The 17,362-nt window shown below is 52.3% G+C and overlaps 1 protein-coding gene across 2 annotated transcripts in view; it reads right to left on the bottom strand.

The window, feature by feature from the left end:
• The window catches only part of TWIST2 (twist family bHLH transcription factor 2), a 50,330-nt gene extending 34,507 nt beyond the window's left edge, over positions 1-15,823 (bottom strand). Inside the window, exons 1-2 of one of the 2 annotated variants that reach the window (XM_057746214.1) lie at positions 15,117-15,823; positions 5,102-6,561 (exon numbers count right to left, since the gene is read on the bottom strand). In XM_057746214.1, coding sequence (XP_057602197.1) covers positions 15,152-15,634 — 483 coding nt within the window. In that variant the 5' untranslated portion in view covers positions 15,635-15,823 and the 3' untranslated portion in view covers positions 5,102-6,561; positions 15,117-15,151. Of the gene's footprint in view, positions 1-5,101; positions 6,562-15,116 lie in introns of those variants that run through there. The other variant, XM_057746213.1, reaches the window with a different exon arrangement.
• Positions 15,824-17,362: the final 1,539 nt, after the last annotated feature.

Here is a 17,362-nt window from a genome sequence, read left to right as displayed (position 1 = left end):
CCCTCGTCTGAAACCGAGACCTCCAGTGTCACCACCCACCCAAGGAACAGGAGCTGGGCCACACCTGATATCGATCGAGGGGAAGTCTCACATTGCAGACCATCTGCTGAAGGCACTGAGGGCCTGGGTGCAGTTCCTGGCTCCGCCCACTGCTAGTGGGCTGGCCTCAGTGAAGGGCCCTCCGTTAACCCATCTGGGGATTGGGAGTAAGAGCACCCACCTCACTAGGCCACATTCAGCATTAAAATCACTCTACTTGCCAAGTGCGGGACTGTAAGCACTCGGCACCACGGCCCCGGCGAGCTCCTCACTGGTCTTCCTCCCTCCCTGAGCTTCTCCTGGGTGGCGTGGCTCTGTACACACCAGTCTGCGGGGAGAGAGGAGGCCCCTCACATCACCGTGCAGTCAGGCCTGAGGGTGGGGGGCACCCCCCTTGGCCACCCCAAGTCCTGGTCCCCCCTGGCTGCACCCTGGGGGCCTCCGTCCCTCACGGACCCCCTTCCTTAGAGTACAGGGGCTCAGAGCAGGGGGCTGCTTGCGGGGAGGTGCCCGACAGGCGTTCCTGAAGGGGTCGGGTGCCGGGCACAGAAGAGTATCCCTCCGAGGCCCGTGCAGGGGGGACCCCAGGCAGGGGGACCCTGGCCCCGTGTCTCTGCAAAGCAGCCAAGGCCTGCGCCCACCTCCTCCAGACCCGTGCTGGCCCGGCTGTGCCCCGTGGCACTGGCTTCCCTGCCCGGGTCCCACCTGGCCTTGGCCCCGGCCTGGGTCCCGACCTCCTGCGCCCTGGTCCCCTCGCCCAGGCTGCCGGGCGCCGCGCCCTGCCCCGTGCTCCTGGCGCCACATTCGGGCCCTCCTGCTCTGTTTACTTGCACAGCCAGAAGACAAAAAGCCATCGCTCTGAGTCACTCCTGCTCCCCAGTCGGCTCTGATTCATGCAGGAGGCCCCTGGCGGGGACTAACCGGGCCGTTAACCTCTTGGTTTCTTTATGTCTCTACAGCGAAGGCATCTGTGGTTTCGGATTGAGAACTCAAGCCCAGCTCACTGCATCCGTGTGCTCACGGGTGTGGTGTAGAGGACAGACAGCCGGGAGGAAAAGGCCTGCCCTGGGCTTTCCCTCCTGGAACCTTCAGAGCCACTTCACCGGCGGTGATGGAAACTTACAAATATTTCTGTCATCTCTCTGAAAAGGATTTGGCCATGTGGCCAGGGTGGTCCCAGAATGTGCCAGAAGTGTGCAACCAGCGCAGCCCAGGGTGTGAAAGAAGACAGGCTCAGCGCAAGTTACAAGACGGTTTAGAATCGGAGAGGAAACGTGAGACTCAGAGCCCGGGCTCAGCCCGGGGACACGCGGTTTGGAGGTGCAGGTGTGATTCAGACATCAGATGAGGCTGCAAACCGCCGGGTGCAGGGTTCTAGAGAACCTGACTCACCAGGATGGGAGGGGGCATAACTCCGGACACCGCCAACTTCAGCCCTGAACGTGTGCCGTTCGGGGGAACGCCGGGAGCCGGGGTGAGCGACGTGAACCTCGGGGCCCAGTGAGCAGGGAACACAAATGCCTCCAGACGGTAAGGGGGCTTCTTTCCTGGGCCTCCTCTCAGTCTGGGTTCAGGGGACAGTTGGTTCACTGTATTTTCTCCAGTTGCTTCCACAAATCTGGAGTGGTATATGATTAAGAACATATATCCCCACATACAGAGATAAGAATAAGAAAAGAAAGACAAGTGAGGATGCCGACACCAAACCGAGGGTGGGGGTGCCCACAGGGGAGGAGGATGAACTAATTCCTGTAACCACGCGCCTTCGGCCAATGTGCCTGGGAGATGAGGGCAAAGCGGGAAGAGACACAGCCCTCCTCACCCAAGGCCGGCCTGGGGTCTCGCTAGGGTGCCCTGCTGGGCCAGGTGGACGGGTTCTGGAAGAAGACATCAAATGATCCCAACATTAAAGGCACTGTACAAAAGCAGTGAGGGCAGGGGAGAGGGTGGCGAGGGGTGGATTACAGAAGACACAGCATCTATTTCATGTGTTACTTCAGTAGGAACTAAAGTCCTGACACGCAGGGAAAGTTCCAGCGAGGGCGGATCTGCAGGGGCGCCGAGGGCGGATCTGCAGGAGCACAGAGGGCAGGTCTGCAGCAGGGCCGAAGGCTGTCTTGCAGACGCCCTGCTTTACCAGCGTGGGGCTGGGGGCGGAGGCCTAACCCACGTCCAGAGGAAGAGCTTGGGAAGAGCCCTCCACTCCATCTCTCAGAAGCCCCGGCTGAGTTTCTCAAATTGCATAAGGGAAACATGGCATTTGCAGAAAATTAGGAAAATAAAGAAAAGCAAAACAAATAAGAAGGAAAGGAAAGGAAGATCGTCCACTAGCATTCTGGTCTGGAGACATGCGTCCTTCCCTTTCTGTCTCTCTGTGGACACACACACCCACGCACGCACACATGCGGAATTTTCAACCTGGGGTCATATACTCGGTTCCACTGTACGATCGTTTCCCTCACGTTATTAAATATTTGCTCATGACACAACATCTGCTGCCCGGATAGCGTGCCGGTATATGGATAAACCACAGTGTATCCCAGCAATTCATTCAGGACATTTTAAACATTTCCCTGATACGAGCAAAGCTGATATGAATGTGTCTGTCGCTAGGCAGAGCTGCCGTGATTCACTCAAGATAACTCCTGAACACGGATTTGCTCCATCCAAGCCTATTTCCAATTTTTCAATCTTTTTTTTACCTACTGTCAAAATCTCTCTAGAAAGATTTTACAATTTATCTTCTCCCTGGCGGGGACAAGCGGCCCTGTCTCCTCACACGTTCCTCAGTAACGGGAATTATCACCGTGTATATAGTTTCCACTTTAGTGAAAAATAGTATACTCCTGTTTTATTTTGAATGTCTTGGCTTCTGTTGGAGTACAACACTTTTATACATGTGTTGGCTAACTGAATTCCTCCTTTCGTACGTTCATATACTTAGCCCTTATTCTCTGCTGGGTAATTGTCTTTTCTCTTATGGATTTTGAAGGGCTCTTTGTCTTGTGAGAATACTGATCCATGAGAAAACAGAGTGTAAATACTTCCTGCACAGGCCACTTCAAAACTCTGGATATCCTATGTGGTATCTGGAAGTTTAATTTTTAATTGAGCTGCACGTATTCTTTCCTTTATGACTTGTGTTTGCTATTCCTCAAATGAAGAGCTTCAGGAGCCAGAGCTGTGAAGGCTCTACATCAGCAACGTCCCTTCCGTTCCCCCCAGCGTCTGCTGTCAGGCTCCGCCGGGTCCCTGCAGCATCCCACCAGGGGTGGGGCGGTGGGCACAGGAGTCAGTGATCCCTGCCGGGCGGAGCCAGGGACCTCCTTAGGACAAAATGACATTCATTTTGTCCACCAGGATTCACCAGAAGGCCTGATTTTCTATTAGCTTTGACGACAGGTGTTTTCATGGAGAGGTTGGGTGGGTGGACACTGTGGCACCCGGCCGGCTTCGGGGACAGCGAGAAGGATGGAGTAGATGGGAGGGGGCCCCCCGTGCCTCTGCGCCCACGGGTGCCAACTTAGTTCCCGTCACCTGGATGGTGACGTGAGAACCGGCTGGAGGAAGGATGGAACCCCTCCCCCACCATGAACACGGCCCTACTCCGCGTGCTGGCCCAGTGTCCGGGGCTGTGGGACCATGGCACGCCCCCGGTCCAGCTACGCGGAGCAGAGGCGGCTGGAGAGATGAGCTGTATCCGCGGGCAGAGGGGTGCGTGGCTCCCCTCGTGGATCAAAGCGCATCCCCCCTGCACCCGTGCTCCATCCCCGCAGCTGCGGGAGGAACCACGCAGCAGGGACGGGTCGGGGCTCTGGGACAAGACGCAGCTGGCTTGAGGGGGTGACCCGGGTTCTCGTCAGGGGAACCTTAACCCAACTAGGGGAGCAGCGGACAGCCAGAGTCTGTCCTTCTGCCTCCACCTGAGTCCTCCCTCAGCAGCGTGAGGGAAGCTGTCTGCCTCCCTGCTCCCCCCACTGCTGGTTCTTTGCAGGGGGTGGTGAGGAGGACCAGGAAGCCGGGAAAAAGCAGCAGCAACGCCGCTTTCAGCCACTCACCCCTCCTGCTGAGATTCTTTCGGACCTGCTTTGGGTTCTCCCAAGCCCTCTTGTCTGGATTCTAAACACACCATCCACGAGCCCGGCGTCATCTCTGAGGTTTCTGCAGGCGTCTCAACGTGCTGACTGCATGACACCATGAAGGTGATGGTGTTTTCAGGAGCGGAGCTGAATCACGGCGGAGGAAGCCCCAGGCGCGCCTCACGGCCCCTCCCCCCAGCCCCCTTGGTCCCCAGGGCACAGTGGCTCAGGAAGCAGGTGAGGAGTGAACACAGAAGTGCGGGAAGGAGAGAAAAAAGGGCAAGGGAGAGAAAACCACCCAACCGGCCTCCGCTGTCCCCATGTGCCTCTCCCTGGGGGCAGCCCCTACAAGGCTGGCCGCACATCCACGCTGCACTGGTCCCGGCCCTTAGAGAGGCAGCACTGGAGAAAGAGAGGGACTCACCCAGAAGAGCAGCCCAGGAATCACCAGGTTGGCGTGGCCACAGCATCGCCTTGGAGTGTCTCTGAGCCTGCGAACCGGGCTGAAAGGGTCTGATTAGTGGGCTGGCCCCGGGCTTCGGGGAGCCCACGGCTGGATGTGATGGGTCCAAACACTCCCGGCCCCCCTCAACAGGTGTGGAAGATGCTCTCTGCTCTCATCTGTTGGGTCTGCGGCCAGCAGTGCAGAACCTTGGGGCCACTCTCGCCCCTGCCCCCACCCCCTGTCCACTGTGGAGAGGCCTCCAGAGGGACAGTCAACAGACCACGAAGGGTGTGATCAGAATCGTCTGAGGAACTTTTTTTATGAGCACATTAGGAAAGAGCTTTCGAAAGGAAAGTGCTTTTCGGCAACACAACTTGACTAGATGAGAAGCATCTGATAAGCCCCGCATAACACGGATAAGCTGGGTTACATCTCCGGAAAGTGGAGAAAAGTTAAAGGTCTAGCACACCTCCACCCCCAGTCCCATCAGTCACCAGAGAGGCCCACGGTCTGACTCACAGGGTATTTTTTTTGGTGGTAAAATACACAATTTATCATTTTAATCATTTTAAAGTATACAATTCAGTAGAATTTCACATTGTTGTGCAAACATCATCACTATCTAGTTCCAGACCTTTTTCATCACCCCAAACAGAAATCCCACACCCATTAAGCAATTCTGAATTCTGTCCCATTCTCCCTCACCACCAACCCCCCGCCCCGCAACCCGATCCCTGGCAACCAGGAATCTACTTTTGCCTATTCTGGACATTTCATATAAATGCAATCATACACTATTTGGTCTTTTGTGTCTGACTTCTTTAACTCAGGGTAATGTTTTCAAGATTCACCCATGTCGTAGCATGAGTCAGAACATCATTCCCGCCGGCTGAGTAACATTCCATTGGATGGAGAGACCACACCACACGGACCCTTCCTCAGCTGATGGACACCTGCACTGCTTTCACCTTTGGCTGTTGTACATGGCACTGCTAGGAACGTGAGTGCACACCCCTGTCTGAACACCTGCTTGCTTGCTTGCTTGCTTTTTTTGCACTTAATTTTTATTGTAAATATAAAGGAGCTCATTTTAATTGCAGAAAATTTGGAAAATCTAGAAAAGTCTAAGGACGAAAACATTCATCTGCCATAATCCCCCTAGTGTCACTAAAAAATCACGTTCATAAATCATTACCAATCCTATTTCCTCTTTTGTGAATTACCTGATGAACTCACTTGTTGATTTTTCTTTTAGAGAGTTTGTTTTGTTAATTCTCAAGGATTCTTTACCCAAAACAGGATAGTTACCTTTTAGCTGACATACTATATTACAGATATTTTTCTCAACTTGCCATTTGACTTTTAATCTTGTTTCATTCAGACTTTTTGAACACCTGCTTTCAATTCTTTTGTGTATATATCCAGGAGGGAATGGCTGGGTCCTATTGGCTCTTGGAATTTTGATAAGCACGGGACTATCAGAAACTTACTCCATCATTTTACAGCCAGGAAAACTGAGTCCCAGTGAGGCTATGACACGCCTCAGCCCAGAACTGTAGGGCTGAGAGCAGGCAAGTGAGGTCCACTGCATGTCCAAATTCAGGAAGATCCTATGCGGACTCTCGACCCCCTAGACACAGGACAATGGGTTTTTCCCAACAGATTCACGTGGGGACCTAGCCTGCTCCCAAAAGAGCAATGGCCTTTGCTTTCCATCTAATTAAAATTTCCCCACATAGAAAAATGCCGTGTCAGAGAAATTCACTAAGGGAAAGAATTCCATACGATTTACTCTGGAAACGGTGCTTTCAGTGAAGAACAAAATCCAGTGTGGAGAGGCACGGAGACCACACCTAGTCACGAACACTTAAACCCCCAGAATCCATGAATCAGGGCTTCACACTGTGAAGAGTCACGCAGGAGGGTACACAGTGGGCTCCCGCAGCCAGAAACGCAGCAGCTTTGCTTTCTGTGTCCTCGCTTCCCCTTGGCCTCTTTCTGGTTAGAAAAAATGAAATTATGTAATTAACACTGAATGATGCTTGCTGTAACTTTCAAAAAATACACAACACAAGCTGACTGTCCAAGAGCTTGCTTCATAGAATCTGCACGTTGACACACTTCTGAGGAACGAGCCAGGAGGGTGAAGTCTGTCATCTGTGCAAACAATGCTCTAACACTGTTAAGGGAGCTCGGCCGCTCCAGCACGAGGGTGCTTCACGAGATGGACAGTGTGGTCACTAGGCTTCTCTCTGCAAAGGCAGGCTCGTCCTGTTTCCCCTACAAACATCAGAGGTGGGCGGGCGGGCGTCATCTCCTGGAAGTCTACTGTCTTTAGATGAGCAGAACCCTTAAAGGGAAAATTGACGGCGGGGTTGTATGGGAGGAAATCACGGCCGAGTTCCCATTCTGCGCGTGAACCTGGCAAAGGCTGAGCCATGCTGGCTCCCGCTCAGGCATTCGGCCACGTGACCTGAGGGCGGATCAGGAGCCGCTCCAAGACTGGTCCAGCCCAGCTGAGCATCCCTATGCGGGGTGGCCACCCTGGCCACCAAGCTCTCAGGAGCCTCTGCTTCCTCTGGCACCCGAGGCACCCAGTGACTATGGCAGGTCCTGCAAGTCGGGGGCCACCTCTGGGACATCTCTGATGATGCCCCTGGCTGATGCCTGGGAGCAGGCGGCAGGTGAAGCCCCCGCAGGTCCGTGTGAAGTCGCAAGGTCCCGCAGCCTCCCGCCCGGGGCGTCATCACAGCGGGGTTGAGGTGGCCCTGCTGGATTTTATAAAGTGTCACTTTTCTGGGAAGGCCAGGAGGGTGCTTGCTCTGAGAAACCACTGTCTTCTAGGTTTCTGAGGGGCCCCGGGGGAGAGGCGATGGGTCTGCACGGACCAGCAGAGGGAGGTCCACACCACACACACGCCTGATCCTTCTGCTTCCTTATTAAGGGACCCAAATCCCCTCAACTGCTCTACTCCGTGTGAAATTCTGCACACATCACTTTTCCTGTTCATATCTTCACTTTCTCTTTTCCTTTGCCTTTCCTGAAAAAGTTCCCTTTTTCGTCTTATAAATAGTAAACGATTGATTGACGTTTCCAGAATCGCTGGAGATGCATAAGAAGATTAAATGACTCAACAGTGAAATTATATGAAACTGCTCGTTTCTGAAATGCAATCAAACAAAAGTGGATATAGCATAATAGCGATCTTCGAAATGAGCAGATACATACATCATCATCCACGCTTATTGTTTAATTAAAAGAAAATCTCTATCCTCAAAAAAATAGTCTAAAAGAGAGTTCTGGAACTGGTAATAATTTAACATCCAGCAAAATAGCCTGGAGTTAATTCTGTCCTTAAAATACTTGACTGTGTAAACTCTTTACACAAGAGGCATGTGTGTGGAGATCGCATGCAGCCCCACCATGGACACGGTGACATACCAGCCCCGCCGCACCCGCTGGCTCCACACAGTTCTGGGTGGTTGAAGCAGGTCATTTTGCACAAGAAAAATCAACAAAAGTGGGACACGGAGGGCTTCCTAGGGTACAGATACCCATTGGGGCACTTCTGTGCTACTATCCGTGGAGCAATTTTCTTAGAAAATAGTCGCAACAGCCAGCTAAGGACAGGGAGTTGCCAAGCACAGAGGTGCGGGGCGGGGGGCGGAGAGGTCTGGCTGCACATCTGTTACTGAGCCGCACGGAACTTCCAGGACACCCAGGTCCGCTCAGCTCAGAGAACCTGAGACGGTGTGTTTACTCCCTGTGCCTGTCGGTGCTGTTACTGGGCTGATGATGGGCTCTGTGTTCATCCCTTATCAGTGACTGCGACATGAAACCTTATGCCGACGTCGTAATAACAGTGATAGATGTCAGTTACAAAATAAGCACAAGAGAGGATGCGGGGTGTAGGGTCAGGGCAAGGGAGGAGCTGAAGAAAGAAATGCTCACCAGACAGAAAAAAAATGCACCAAGGAGCACGTCTTTCTCAGGTTCCCACCGACGCACACAGATATCAACAAAAGGGGCCGACCAGTTGGCCGTGTGTATTCTGAAGATTTTGAATAGTCAGGACCCAATGTATACGTACTATGCAATTTGGAATGACTTAAGTTCAGGAAAATTAGTCTTCGGTGAGGATGCTGTTTATCAATCAAACCCAATTACATGAATAGAGACAGGGCAATAGTCTCAACTCGAGAGGGAAAATAAAGCCCTTTTCCGCCTCCTTTCCTCTCCAATTTGCAGTAATGCAGCCATTTCCCAAAGAAACGATAGGCACCTGTGTACTCACTGATCAAGGCAATCTCATTAAGCACAGGACTGAGAATGCACACAGCCTTCCGGAAGTGACCCAGTAAGTACAGATCTTGCTAACCCTGCAGGCTAGCTTGCCATGTTATTCTTCCTGAGTTAAAAGTCTGAGTTATGGAAACAGATGACTAGGTAGCAGGCACTTTCGCACCCACAGGGCCAGAAAGTCAAACAAGGCAAATGGCTTTTGACTTCTGATCCCACTACACTCCCCGCAAACAAACCTACTTAAAGAACTGAGATTAATGAAAGGAAATAGCAGCTCAACGTTCATTTCTAGATCTCGTGATTGAAAGAACATGCTGCCTGCTCGCATTCTGACTTCCAGAATGTTAAATCAAAGTCGAACGCACAAAGAGATCCACTGCAGCAGCACAGGCAGAGACTATAAACTATTGGCCTGTGTTTTCTTTCAGGGAGTTTGTTTATTTTACAAGCTGTCCCTCAAGGAGCCCCCACTTGTCTCTGGAGCAGGAAAAACCTCTTGAATCTCTCAGAAGAGAGAAACACGCAGAGAGAATTGAACAGAAAGGCCAGCATGGCATTTCACTTGTGCAACAATAGAAAATACAGCATGAACAACAAAAGTTGGGGCATTTGTTCTCCGTGCGAACAAAGGATCCCATACCTCCCCTCCCCAAGCACAAGGCTAAATACCGGCCCTGGGTTTCCCTCCTGAGGTGCCGGGCCTGACGTTCTGGAGAGGCTCTGGCTGTGACCCCACCATATACCTCAGCCCTGGGGCTGGGGTCAGATGTTTGGTCACCATCAAAGGGTTAATAAAAATTAAGGTTTTTGCCCAAATTTCTCCTGTCAGTCACACACCAGATCTGCATGTCCAGGAAAACAAATGTGAGCTCTTGATCAGAAACAGCAAGGAGAAGGAATCAAATGGAAGACAATATAAGTTACCATTTCCCCCCAAAGATGCAGGTGGATGTTTTTAAGGCCGCATATGAGCTGAAAAGAAAGAAGTATATTTCAGAATAAGCAAATCTGATAACTTAAAGCTCGTTGGGCTCAACCCTGCCCTTCATTCAACTGATGGGGAAATTCTGGCCTAAAGAAAAGAGGGGTGAGCCCAGTTCTAGAGGCGTTGCTCTTAGGACGTGAGAAGTAAAATTACCATTCTATAGGAGACGCCATGAGAAGCTGGGTCTTCTAAATCTTTCCCTGATCGAGTAACAGAGGAAAACAGTACGATGGGAAGAAATTGAGCAATAACGAACAGCCTTCACATTCGCCATGCCTCGAGCTCTCTCGGTCATATTCCTTCTTACACAGAATCACAGGATCTTATTATTCTAAACAGGAGGGTGGTGGATAAAACCATACAGATATCCGAAGCATGGAAGACGTTGTTTTCATTCAAAATGACTCTATTTTCATCTAACCACAAAACACTTCTCTTCTGTCGGAATAAAGGTACGTGCTGGCTTTTCCAGTTTCTGATCCTAGCCTCCTTTTCCCATGACAGCTGTCAGCAATCCCTGAAGAAAAACCCACCATGCCTTAGTTGACATCAGCATGGAAATCGCAGCATTAATGTCACTAAATCTCACTCCAAAATAAACATTAATTTAAGGCACATTTAATACAACTAAATTGCGTTCAAAGGCTTACTACTGAACCCAAACACAAAATATATTCCTATTAAAAACAAACATTAATTTACAATAACCATGACTGAGTTTCCGTCTCTATGTCTGTCTCCCTCCCCATCCCCCAACTGAGTATGACACTAAATACTAAGACTTCAACCTCTACACTCCTTGGATGAGTACTTTTGATAAATCACTGGCTTTAGAATAGTTGTGTGCGTGTGTGTGCGCGCGCGCGTGTGTGTGAGAGAGATGTAAGTCAATATAGACTCAGAAACTTAAAAGCAAACGTTGTCTAAGTTTCAGGTTAATATCTCCTAAAATTCCTTTGAAAAATACATTTCTTATCAGCACAGGAATAAACATATTGATTGGTGTTGCTCCTCTAGATTTCTGGGATTCTACTCTTTGTTTTAGAATTATAAGGAACCACTCCTAATGAATAACATATTGGAAATATAAGAAACTCCTAATATTCTGAAAAGCGCAAATGACATCAGGAAAAAAAAGTGGATTTTTGCTCAAAGCACATTTCTGGTTTACTACTCTGAAGTAGGCATAATCATTCCTTATATAATTTGCTCATTTGAATACGGAAATTTAAAAAATTCTTGCGGAATATCTTTTCTTTCCAGCTTTTTATTTTGAGATAATGGTAGAGTCACAGGAAGTTGTAAGAAATAATACACAGAGATTCCCTTACACTCTTCACTCGGTTTCCTCCAATGATAACTCTTCAAAAAACTATCAATATAATACAATATTCCAACCAGGAAACTCACGTTGATACACTCTTCAGACCTTATTCAGATGTCTCCAGGTTTACATGCACCCATGGGTGCACGCCCACACGCAACTGTTTCACTCTACAGAGTTTTATCACACATGTAGACTCGGGTGACCATGAGAAATGTATTTTTAAGCAGTTTCTGCTTTTAGCGTTTCATTTTGGCTTTACTTTTGAACACATCCGTGTCTGTATCTCTGAGGTTCTTGTCTTCTTTACGGCCTCTGTTTCTTGGCCACGCTAACTTACTGGTCTCTTCTTTGAATTTTATTGCCTCGTCCGTGAACCCTTTGCTGCAGAAAGCTTTGTATTTGGTTTGCTTTTTGCAGCACATTTATTCTTTCCCAGGACAAGACACAAATATAAACAGACATTCCAGCATACATCCACAGGGTTTTTAAAGAAACCAGTGAGAATAGATTAATATAAATACTAAGCTTAAAAACTGTCATAAAAGTTCAGTCTTTAAAATTGGCTTATTAAAATATTTGTTTTTTTTTTAAGCCCAGATTTAAACTACAGTTATGAGTTATAGTGCTCTGCTCAGAAAGAGTTTACTTTATGATCTTTCTGCCAGGCGAAAGGAATCTGGCATCTCTGCCGTCTGTCCAAAATATAGTGAAGCAAGAAGGATGAAAACTCAATTCTTTCAGGCTCGAGACTTGTCTGAAAATAGTACAGCTTTCAGAAAACCTCAATAAAGTACTACGTTTCAAATGACCTCAAACAGCTACTCTCCAAGTCCCAAGCCTCCAGCCCCTGCTCTGGCCAGATGGGTAGCAAGACCTGCTTCCGGCAAGGTTGAAAGAGTAACTACAGATATTTAAGGGAATGATATCCACGTAACCGAGGTCGGTCCCTACATCTGATCTTTTCAATGGGTGTTTTATAACAAAACATTACTTATGTTTCAAGTAGCTGGGCCATTCATTCTACGTCTTCCCCTGACCAATCAAAACCTCTCCTAGGATTCTGCATTTCCATTCTCCACAGGGAATTCATTTTCTTTCAGACCAGCTACCATTCCGAATTTCGCCCGTTAACCTCCAAAAAGTCAATTTTCAGGAGAGAGGAAAAGGCTTACACATATTGGATGCTTAGAGGGTCCTACTCTGTTTTACAGAGTAACTAAAAGTTCTTAAGGGAAAAAAGTTAGTATATTGAGGATGGGAATCTACTGAAAATCTGTGCACATTGCAGAAGTTAGAGACATTTCTTTAACCACAAAGCAGAGAACAGGAAAAATGTCTGATAAGTAATCATCACCTCCCCACACTCTCCCAGCCAGGTGCCCCTGCCCCTGCCTCAAAGACTCAGGCATCTAATGAGAAAACTGTAAACTGCTCCAATTAGATGAGCCCAGCTGACTGTCCAAAGACACCTGATTTATTGTCTATTTGTATTTTTAAATTCCAGGCCAAAGAAGAAAGTCAGGATAAACATTAGCACCAGCCGTGCTCCAACACTTCCTGTGCTTCTCTTTATATCGAGGGACAGTTTCGGCATTTAATGTTGTGCTGTTCGCATATCTCAATCAACACTAAAATCACATACAATCTGTGGAACGGTCTAGAAGTTCTTTACTAATACACATACCTAATGCTTCTTTAAAATGTTACAAATAAGTAACAAACACCATGGAGCAGCATTTTCAGGAAATCAAACCAATTATGACTGTATTTATACTCATACAGACTAACAGATTAAAAACAGAAAGAATACAAAAGTTTGTCGAACGTGCCTGATAAGTAAAAACAAAGTGTGTCCAAAATCATCAGTGTGTCAACAATTTTCACATTTCCCTTCTCTCCCTGTACAGAGTGGGTATCTATCTACCTAAGGAAAGTGGTTTATCAGACCTAGTCAGTTATATTCCAGTACAGAAACATAAAAACAAACGGGCCCCACAGAGGTCGTTTGCTCTCCAGCTAAATGTGTTTATCTCTTACATTTTACGGGCTTTTTCCCAAGCAAACTCTTAACACTTTTCATTTATTCATTATAAGCAATACCTTTTATTTTTATATGTTTGTGTTCTATGTCTGATTCTCTTTTAGGAATGTGATTCTTTTCAAACGCATTTTAAATGATCCTACGAAATTCTTGCATTAAGGTAATACCTCTTGCTTTTGTTTTCAATAATTTTCTGGAGGGAAGTCTTAATGATAATTCTGTTGACACTTTCCTTAAACAAAGCTATATATGTGTACGTTTTAAAAAGATGACGTTCATCTGTTTGTCCTTATTTCAGATGTGCTATAAACTATGCACGGCGCAAAGGGTAAATGGAATTAACTAATGGAAGCTCATAATTTAGGCAGCAAAAACCAGAATTACTTATTATCCCACTGTAGCATTTTAGTGCTCAGCCAATCCAAACTTTCTTTCCTGGGGAAATATGTGATTAGGACACTTTCCATCTGCTTTTGACAAAGATAGGAGCAGATCCCCATAAGTTATTCTCTGCTAAAAATTCTTTTTTAAAAGCCTACAAAATGATTATTATCTTAGGGGCCTATTTCACCAACAGAATTTTCAGTGGCGCTGAAATAAAAACTAATAAAATAAAATAAAATCCAATCCACCTGTGCTAGATCAGCCTTCTGTAGCCGAGCCACAGCAAAAACATCTGCAGATAGTATATAACACATAGGAAATAAATGGATATGCTTGGGAGACTGGGCGGCTGCACGCTCTTGATTAATCTAAATTCCTTCTGTGTGAAGTGGAGACGTGAATAAAAACATTGCAAAATGAGCGAGAAACTAAAACACACCAAGTACGAAGGATTTTTAACCTGGCCCTCTCCCCACCCAAAATCCTGCACCCTTCATTCCATCGTCCGAGAGAGGCATGGTCACAGAGCCTCCTGGAAAGGACAGGACGGCCTCTCGCAGTTAGAGATTGTCTATGGGACTTCGAAGGTGTCTGGTGAAAAGGGGCCGGTGCAGGACGCCCTGAGCGCTCTACCAGCGGAACCCAGTGTTTGCCTTCTCCGGCGCAGGGCCCTGCCGCGCCGTCTGCCTTTCCCCGCAAACCTGTTTCCCAGCCTGGACCCCTCGCGCTCTCCTGCAGGACGCAGCGCGGGCACAGCCCCCTCCCAGACTCTGGAGGTTCAAGGCTGGGGCCGGAGGCTCCCAGCTCCCAGGTGCACTCCACCTGCCTGCGGGCAGCCGAGGTTCCCTGCGGCGGTGTCTGCCTCCGGTCTCCGCGCCTCAGCCTCGGCCCTGTCCCCCGCGCTCCGGGCGCGGATGGTGCCCGGCTTTCGGGCTGCGCTGGCCTCGGAGCCGCCAGCGCAGGGCAGTGTCCTCCAGCCTTCCCCAGGCAAACCCAGGCGCCGCCGGTCCGCACCTCTGCGCCCACCGGGCGGGCCAGGACGCCGACGGCCGGGTTCCCGAAGCGCCAACCAGTACTGGGTGTCCGCACGACGAACGCGCTCTGCGGCTCCCCGGGAACAGGGCGAAGCCTCAGCCCAGCACGGCCCGGCCCGGCCCGGGCAGCTTCCAGGGCGGCCTCTGCTCCGAGGGACGCAAAGGGGAGCTGGTCCTCAGATCTCTGCCCCTGGGCGGCTCCGGGCAGTTCTTCTGATGCCCGCTCCCCTCGACAGTCACCCACAGACCCCCACCCTCCCCAATCCCACAGCACCAAGGATGGAAAATACGACTGTCACCAGTCCGCCCGTTCCCGACTGACACCCTGCCTCGGAGCTTGCACAAAGCCACAGGGGTGCCCCTAGGACCTGGGAGCTTCTCGACCGACCCCCATCTGCTGCTAGAAGGAAAAGCGCACCCCATCCTCGCCGCCGCGGGCCGCCCGCTGCGGAGGGCGCCGGTCGCGCACGCAGCACCTACCCTGGCGCGCCGGTCCGGACGTGGGTGGCGCGGCGCTAGTGGGAGGCGGACATGGACCACGCGCCCTCCATGCGCCACACGGAGAAGGCGTAGCTGAGGCGCTCGTGGGCCACGTAGCTGCAGCTGGTCATCTTATTGTCCATCTCGTCGCTCTGCAGGACCTGGTAGAGGAAGTCTATGTACCTGGCGGCCAGCTTGAGCGTCTGGATCTTGCTGAGCTTGTCCGAGGGCAGCGTGGGGATGATCTTGCGCAGCGCGGCGAAGGCCTCGTTGAGCGACTGGGTGCGCTGGCGCTCGCGCACGTTGGCCAGGATGCGCTGGCTCTGCAGCTCCTCGAAGGACTGCGCGCTCGGGCTGCCCTTCTTGCCGCGCTTGCCGGGGGTCGGGCTGCCATCTTCGCTCGACTTCTTGCTGTAGCGCCGTTTCCGGCCGAAGCGCTTGGGCTGCCGCTCGAGCTCCTCCTCGCTGGTGCCCAGGCTGTCCACGGGGGACACGGGCGAGCTGGAGCCCTCCTCCATGGCGCCCGCCCGGCGCGCGTGGGGCTGGGGGCGCCGGGCGCCGAGCGCGCCGCTGGCCAAGCCCGCGGTCGCCGAGCTCACGCTCTCCGAGTTGCTAGAAAGGCTCTGATTTCAAGGCCGGCTTGTGCAAAACCGAGGTCTCCGGGAGAGGAAGTTATTCTAACTTTTTTGGAAACTCTAGCCGGGCTGGGTTGCTAAATAGTGGTCAGGAGCGAGGGCGGCGCGCTGATTGGCCGCCGCGACCGGGGGCAGGACAAGTTCTGGGGCCTTCGCCGGCCGCCCCCGCCCCCCGGCGCGGCACTTTCAGTTTTGCCTCCCCCTTCGGCCCCGGCCGCGGCGGGCACCCGGGAGTGCCGGGCCCTCGCGCGCCGCCCGCGCCTGCAGCCCGGGCTCAGACCGCTCTTCGGCCGCGCCGCGCCCCGGGTTCAGCCGACCCGGCTTTGTCTGCTCCTTAACTGGAGATCGGGCCCCGCAGGGCTGCTGGGTCTCTCCCGCACCGCGAGCGAGGGGTGCGGGTGGCGAGTCCTACCCTAGATGCGCTCCCAGGAGGTGAGGACGCGGCGGGGAGCCCCCGGGCCAGCGTGCGCCTTGCCTGCTCCCGGGCGCACAGCGAGTCCGCGCCGTGGCCCGCACGTTCGGCCAGGGATGGGAGACGTGCGGGGGCAGTAGCCCCGGCGCCCCGACCGCAGGCGTGCGGACACTCGGGTGCCCTTGGAGACGCCGCTCCCCACGGACGCGCCGCGAGGATCCGTGGAGACGCGGCCCTCTCGCCCAGACGTTGTATGGGGGAGTCGCTCACCCCAACTTGCTCGGGAGCCCAGGCCCCGACGCCCTTCGCAGGCCGTCTTTCTAGGTGCTTGAAAACCTCAGCGCCCCCGCGAGCCTCCGCGGGAGCGCCCGGTGCCCATCGCGCCCACCTGCCTGGCCCTGCCCGGGGTGCGGGAGCGGGGCGGGGGCGCCCGCTAGGCCGCGGTGCCGGGCCGCAGGCTCGGGGCTCCCCCGCTGCTTCGCTAATCGGCCGTGGACACAGGGCGACCTGGGCACCCGCGCGGCCTCCCCTGCGCTGGGCGCTCGCGGCAGCCCTGGCGGCCGCAGCGCGGGGCCCGGCCTCGGCGGGCGACACGGGGGACGCCGGCCCCGGGCCATCTGGACGCCGAGCGCGGGCGCGTTTGAAGTGGTTCGGGGGCTCTTTGTTCGCCAGGCCGCTCTGGCTCGGGGCCTGGAGGTGGTTTACGGCCTGGATGCCTTTGAACCTATTCCCAGGTGACCCGGGCTCAATTAGCCCGGGCCTGAGCGGGCTGTCAGGCGAGCCGCGTGATCAAGGGCGGGCTGGGCCCTTTCATTGCAGTTGAACTCGGGGCCGGGGGAGCTCGGCCTCGGCTGCTCCTCGGGGCCCGGCCGCGACCACCGCGGTAGGAAACCCGAGGGCGAACGGCTGCGTGTGCAGCTCGGGCGGCTCAGGGGGACGTTCCCCGCCACGCAGTCGGCCCTCGGAGGCAGATGTGGGGGGAGAGGCCCTTGCACGATGTGGCTGCGTCACAGCGCTGCTGGTTCGCCGTTTCTTCCCGACCCGCGGGCTCCGGGATCCTGAGACTACAGGGTCCTGGGCGTCGCCTCGCCCAGCCCGGCCCGCCTCGCCTCATGGCCTCCTTCTCCAGCTCTGGGGTGGCCCTCAGATCATCCAGCGCAGCAAAATAGCTTTCCGTGTCTCTTTAAGAATCTAAAATA

Source organism: Hippopotamus amphibius, chromosome 8 (assembly GCF_030028045.1).
Source record: "Hippopotamus amphibius kiboko isolate mHipAmp2 chromosome 8, mHipAmp2.hap2, whole genome shotgun sequence".
In the NCBI taxonomy this organism is placed as follows: Eukaryota; Metazoa; Chordata; class Mammalia; order Artiodactyla; family Hippopotamidae; genus Hippopotamus; species Hippopotamus amphibius.
Note: the sequence above shows the minus strand (reverse complement) of the source record. Positions and strands in the feature narration are given on the sequence as shown.